This window comes from Austrofundulus limnaeus, unplaced genomic scaffold, assembly GCF_001266775.1.
Source record: "Austrofundulus limnaeus strain Quisiro unplaced genomic scaffold, Austrofundulus_limnaeus-1.0 Scaffold690, whole genome shotgun sequence".
NCBI classification, from domain to species: domain Eukaryota; kingdom Metazoa; phylum Chordata; class Actinopteri; order Cyprinodontiformes; family Rivulidae; genus Austrofundulus; species Austrofundulus limnaeus.
This window is the reverse complement of record NW_013953092.1, coordinates 6,007-12,482: the sequence shown is the minus strand read 5'-3', so window position 1 is coordinate 12,482 and position 6,476 is coordinate 6,007. Positions and strand designations below refer to the sequence as shown.

Genomic DNA, 6,476 nt, shown 5'->3' with positions numbered 1-6,476 from the left:
GTCGTAACAGTTTTTAAAAGTTGGTAATATTAGTTGTCCTTTTGTAACAGATCTAGTTGAATGACCACTTCCAGAATTTGGTTTGGGCAACAATGCACAGAGATTGATGTTTATTTTCATAGTGTATTGCTGTTTCCCTTCCTGAATATTGTTTCCTATCATAATCTGTGTTCTTATTTCTATTCAGATCGTGTATTTTGCTGTTTGTCTCCTGGATTAATTATTACTCAAAAGGTCTTGCCATAGCCCTTCTGGTTTGTTTGTTATTTAGTTTCTTAGTTTATTCTTGCATTTTGTTCTTCATGCATTTCTGTTTAGTTTTCTTTTCTTCACTTAATGAGTTCTCTTTAGTTTCTCTTACGTTATTAATCTGTCTCCCGACTGTTTTTATTGATTCATGTTTACCAGTATCTCACTCACCAGTGACGCCTCATGTGTTACAACCGATCTGCCACGCAAACTCTTGATTTTTTACTGTTCAGCACCGGATTCCCTGTTTTCATGAATTTTTTCGTCTTATTTTTCCATTCTCTGTCATGCTTTTCTGTTCATAAATTCAGTCAGCACACGAGAAAAGACAAACTGAGAAGTGGTGGTACTGCATACACTTAAAGCACTGGTTGTACATCTACTGATTGATCTTTTTGTTTGTTTCGTTAGAGTTTGTCTAGTAWTTTCTGAGATATTTTGGCAACCGAGACACACACAAACACACAGAGATGTTAAAATGTAATAATCCACTGCTGCCTTTCAGCATAAAGAAGGAACTACTTTGTGTGACAGAACGCTCATTCAGTGTGGTACAAGTTCAGATGCACAGGGACAAAGAGTACTCAAAGTGAAAGATTATTTTCCAGTCTGAGCMATAGTATTGATAGTAAATCTAGATATTACAATTAAATTTAAAATTCTTGATCTGTTTATTCATAGCTGACAAAAAGAAAAAAAAATCATAGCTCCAGATGAGTTGAAACTCACAGTTGAAGGAGGACGGGGAGCCTCTGGAGCGGCTGAACTCTTCTCCGTACAGCACAGCCATGCTGGGCTGACTTGTGCGTCTGCCCGGGTGATAAGATGGGGGAATGCCTCCGTACATGCCCCCGCTCCCTCCGGTTCCTCCGGCCATCCTCTCTTTGGTCTTCAGGGCTTGGCTCCTCTCCTGGCGGAGCCGGTCCTCGTCCCGCAGCAGACATACCAGCTGGCGAGCTTTTTCCCTAACGTTGGCGCCCTGGTCTCTGCCGTCACGGTCCATGTACTGGAAGTCACGCAGCGTCTGATTGAGAAGCACGCAACACAAACTTTTAAAGAAGGTATGTCTTTTTTCAACTTTTAATATGTTCATTTGGGTCAGTAAAAAGCCTTYGTATATTTCTAGAATAATTTAAGTCTTTAAAGATGATGTAATCATTTGAGGCTCACAGGAGATTGGGGTTTTTTCAGTTGTCGATCCTAATCTTTGGAACAATCTGTCTTCTAACATTAGACAGACTTAGACATCTTTACAGTTTTATACATTTTATTATTGTTGTGCAGGACTTTGATTACAGCTTRTTGTTTTTAATGTGCTTTATAAAYACATTGASTTGACTTTAAGGTTTTGCATCAAAGTTCCTRAAATATGTTTTGTTTTTTCTCATACGTCCATAATTTTAGCTCAGTGTCGCACAAGCTTTTTTGAGCACCTCATTCTCCAAATCCAATCAAGCTGCTGTCGGTTTCCTGAAAAGTTCAATGACTGACGGAAAGGAGAAAAGACAAATGTGGAGTCTGAGGCCTTTGATCGATGCTCCTCAGGCCAAACAGCAGAAAAGATTATTTCTCAAACAAGTTTTACGCTTTCTTACTAAGAAACACACCCATGTTTGAATCATCAATTTTGTTTGCAATTTGCAGTTGAGCTAAAGAAATATTAAGGGAACTTTCTCAAATGTTTTTGTTTGATTAGGATTATCTTTTTTAATTACACGATTTCCCTAAGAGTGCAATGAGATCAAACCCTTTAGTGAACCTAACCTAAATAAATTGGAAGTGGCAGGCCTAAAAACAATGTATAGCAGATGATCAGTGTCTCAGTGAGATGTTAAAAACAACTAATCTGTTTAGGGTTGAGAGATCCTCCTTCTTCACTACATACACCTCTGGTAGTCCAGATTTAAACTTAATTTCAGCACGGTTAGTAGTAGTTGTTTTATGTTTTATGTCTGTTCTGTATTATATGCAACACCAGTACAGTTAAAAGGTACACTGGAAGAAATGATTTTGTAGCTATGTACATTTTAATTAATATATTGTGTAAAATATATTCAATATAATTGTGTTTTTGATTTTGAGGCAACAATTTAATTAAATTTAAAATAAAAATGTTTGGAGTAAAATTCAGTCATTGTAGTTAAGTAAAACATATGTAATTCTAAATAAAAAAAAGAATATTGAATGATTTCAAATTAATGTAATCAGGTATTTTTTACTTGAATAGCACTTCCTGTCAAAGTGCACTTTCTCTTTCCTTTTTGAAAAACGTGAACTTCCAGCCACAAGACATTTGAGGAGAGATGACAAAAAGTTTCTTTCACTGATCATATATCAAAATGTAACTGGTTCTCCAGTTGCTTCGACCAGTTATGTCAAGTATTGAGCTCCAGCGTTTAAACGTTATTTGTTTTTTTTTAAAAAGGGAGCTCCGATTGTAAAGTAAAATAAATCAATACATTCAAAATTTTAGTATGGATYACAAACATTTACTGTTTTTGCTGGGAAAGGGAGTTCTAAACACTGCTTTCCTGCTATGTAAGCAGACACAAAGCATTGTGGGAAATGTCTGTAAAATGTGGATCCTTGCTGGCTACTGAATATAATTTAACAGAAGCCATATGAGCAATTTAGATTGCTGCCAGCAAAAATACTTCACAAAGCTGACCTACTAAAATAAGAACCGACTGAATCGTGACCCAAAGCGACAGTCAGGAAGGAYGTGTACCTCCCCAAATATAGTATATAGGGGAGCTGTTGGATGGATCACATACATTGTGAGTCCTGACAGTCATACCTTCCACTGTCCAAGATAAGATGAGATAAGATAAGATAATGATGATGGTACATTATTATTTATTAGCGGAACTGCAATTTAAATTTAAAAAGCGTAAATCTGCTTATGAATTATAGAAATTAGTAAGACCGCTAAAGAGCAAACAAAATGTTCTTGTCCGCAATTAGCAGATTTGCGCTTTAGCAGACTGGTGCCCACCACTGCTTTTTACACATTGAGAAGTTTATTGTTTTTAATTCCATTCAATATTTTTGTGTAGGTTTTAAATAATTATGAACTGTTTTCTATTCAGATCTATTTATATTAAATTAATAACTATTTAGAGTTGCGTCCTGATGCATCTCAGTAATCCAGGTAAAAATCAAAAAGAAAAAAATTGTATAGGTCTTCTGGACGGGTTCTTCTCTAATGAAACRTTTCGTCTCTCCTCCAAGAGACTTCTTCAGTCTGAGAGTTTCAGGCWAAATTCAGGCTTTTAAGCACTGCCTTCATGTGACTGATACTCACATCACATGGCTATCATTGACACCTAATTAACACTTATTGTTTACGGGGTGGAGTGATACTGGCAATAGCAGCACTGTAGGAGGGGGACAACTGAAAACGGAGGCCTCCACCTCTGTTTAATGATGGACGGTCTTTCTTCACTTTTTTTTAAGAGTTGCATTTAATTAATATTTACTCAATTCCAAACACTGTAAAATTTTATAAATAATATTGTTTGTAATCTGTTGCCTCATTTTTATTGAATAGATAAGGTGTGTTTTTTCTTACAGTGTRGTTATTGAATGATGGCTGAATAATTAAAGAAATCTAACATGATCAGGTATGAAAATGTATTTAAAAAGCAGCCAAGACTCAATGAAAAAACCTGAATGTTTACAACYTCTTTAAAAAAGTAAAAGTTTCTTTTCTATGGAGAAAGGAATAAGATCAGCAGTCCTTGGAGGAATTCATGTTTCCTGATCCRTTTCAAGCCAGCGCTTAGACTTTATCTTGTGCTCAGAAATGATGGAAGTATACAGTTTTGGTCAATCCTTAAAGAAACAACAAAATATGCAATCTCATGCAATACTGTAAGATGCTTAGAACATGTGCTTGGAATTATTTTCAGCTACCACACCATCAAATTTTAGCTCAGTAAAATCGACTGAGTTAAAGACAACTTTGTGTTAGCAAACGTGTAGCTGTACAGCCATTGATTAGCTTCCTGAAAGTTGCCTTAAAATCCAAGCAGGCATTCATTAAATCTTAGCTTCATGCTAGTTGAACAGTGTACTGGGTACCTGAATGGTGAACAGGTTTTCCCGGCACTGCTGGGCCACTCTCTCTGACCCGGTCTTAAGCAGATAATCCAGCAGAGTCAGGGCCTGAAGAGAAACATTGATCATCCAACTGAAAGTTTTTTTATTAGGTGCAAATATGCACATAAACACACAAAATGATACTTTTATCTCAAGGACTTGTACGTAAAAAGAACTTTCAAGAAGAGACACCTTGTAAACGTGTCTCCAGTTCTTGCCGCTGTCGTTGAGGCGTTTCCACACCATCCCCATGACCTCAGCAAACGCCACAACGTTGAAGGTCAGGTCAGCGATCTCTGACATGAGAGAAGAGGACGGGCCCCATGGATCRTTCGAAGTGGCCTCGCGGACCTTCATAGTGACACAGAAAAGACCACATTTTCTTTATTCAGGAGTATTGGCATCATTGAAGCATAAAGAGTCCAACGTTGAAGCAAAAATGAGGGAAGAGGATCAGTGCATTCTGAGCCATCGAGACGTTTCATCAGTTTACTGTTCCTAAATGACCAGAAGGTTAAACAAAATAAACGTGTTGTTCAAATACCTTGATTTCTGCTTCTGAATAGTTGTGGACAATATTCTTCACCTGACGTCGCAGGGCAGAGGTTGTCATGGTGGCATGGGATGGAGGATGTAAAGGGAGAATAAGGAAAGGAGATGCCTAACAGGTAAAATGGAGGTGAAAGGGGAGCTGTGGATGGAAGGAGACGAGAGGAGAGGAGAGGTAGCTATGCCAGGAAATGTCCTCTTCTCTGCCAGGAGTTTTAGCATGTCCCTAGAAGAAGAGATAAAAATGATAAATGAATAGAGTGCACAGGTATTAAAACAGAACCAGAGTCAGTGCTGGTTCTATTAGATCCACTGTATGTGCTGTACTCAGCAGTACTGAACCAACAGCTGAATATAGACTTCAACATAGTTTTGGGATTAAAGATATTGTTTTAATCTGGTTTAAGCAACATTTATCTAACAGTACCTCTAATAGTACCTCCCAGAAGAGCTGGGAGGTGCTGGTTCATATAAAAAATATTTTTTTTTACAATATGTATATTCCATGGCATTAAATGGCCAGAGCAACATTCAGAACATGGCACCCACCAATTAATTGTTTCCGGGGGGAACTTTTTTCTTGCTGCACACTGCTGAATACACATGCTAGGGGTGGGCGATACTAGGGCTTTTGGTATTGATCTAATGCCAAGTAAATGCGGGGCTAGTATTGCAGATTCCRATACCAATACTTCTCGTGTTCATTGAAAAATTATGACATTTTGCCTTTGGTTAGTAAATTATGATATAACACTGGACAAAGATTTTAGGCAAATAAAAAAGTTTTGTATTAACTTACTACAACAAAACAAAATGATGTGACAGTAAAAAAAATTATAAAATACTTTATTACCTTCTATTCTACACAGTTGTTTAAGAAAAAAATCCACTAGTGAAGGTGACACCTAAGAAGAACTTATGCTGTTAATGGTGGGGGTTTCTGTACTTTGACTTTGAAAGCTCTGATGTTATTTAAACAATGATGTTATTCTGCARACTCTTTCAAGTTAAAGTTTAGGGTTCTGTTCACCTTGATAAAAGAAGGTTTCAGAGCTGTGGTCAAAATGCTCGATAGCAGCTGTGTGATACCAGGTCATTAATATTTTGGCCAAATAGTGATTCCTGTGTTGTACCAAGTGCTCAGAGGAAAAGAAAGTTTTAAGTGACACTGCCCTGAAAACACTTTCATTTCTAGAAAGCCTGTAATAATATTTGCGTGTGTTTTAGGAAATGTGAGCATGCAGATATGCATGAAAAGAAAAACACCTTCATACCATTCTAATTATTAAAAATACTGTGATATAAAATTTTGTTCATATCATCCAGCGATTCCATTYTGTACATGTTCACAATAAGTTACCTACTTTCTAAAGATGGTTGYGGTGTTCTACAGGGTTCTGATCTCAGACCAGGTGTCTTTCTTCTTCCTTAGCTTCATCCAGGAAACAGGAAAATAACATTTCCACTGTTAAGAGATTGATACCTTCCTCTCCACCTCAGAATGATTGGGTCTACCTCCTGGGTTCGGGTGTGTGCTGCCTCCAATAGGGGGTGGGTACATGTCCTGGACCTGGGGG

At 37.3% G+C, this 6,476-nt stretch overlaps 1 protein-coding gene across 2 annotated transcripts in view; it reads right to left on the bottom strand.

The window, feature by feature from the left end:
- The window catches only part of epn3b (epsin 3b), a 21,509-nt gene extending 15,680 nt beyond the window's left edge, over window positions 1–5,829 (bottom strand). For both annotated transcript variants that reach the window (XM_014027857.1, XM_014027858.1), the window contains exons 1-4: window positions 4,895–5,829; window positions 4,543–4,701; window positions 4,333–4,416; window positions 979–1,273 (exon numbers count right to left, since the gene is read on the bottom strand). In XM_014027857.1, coding sequence (XP_013883311.1) covers window positions 979–1,273; window positions 4,333–4,416; window positions 4,543–4,701; window positions 4,895–4,963 — 607 coding nt within the window. In that variant the 5' untranslated portion in view covers window positions 4,964–5,829. The remainder of the gene's footprint in view (window positions 1–978; window positions 1,274–4,332; window positions 4,417–4,542; window positions 4,702–4,894) is intronic.
- Window positions 5,830–6,476: the final 647 nt, after the last annotated feature.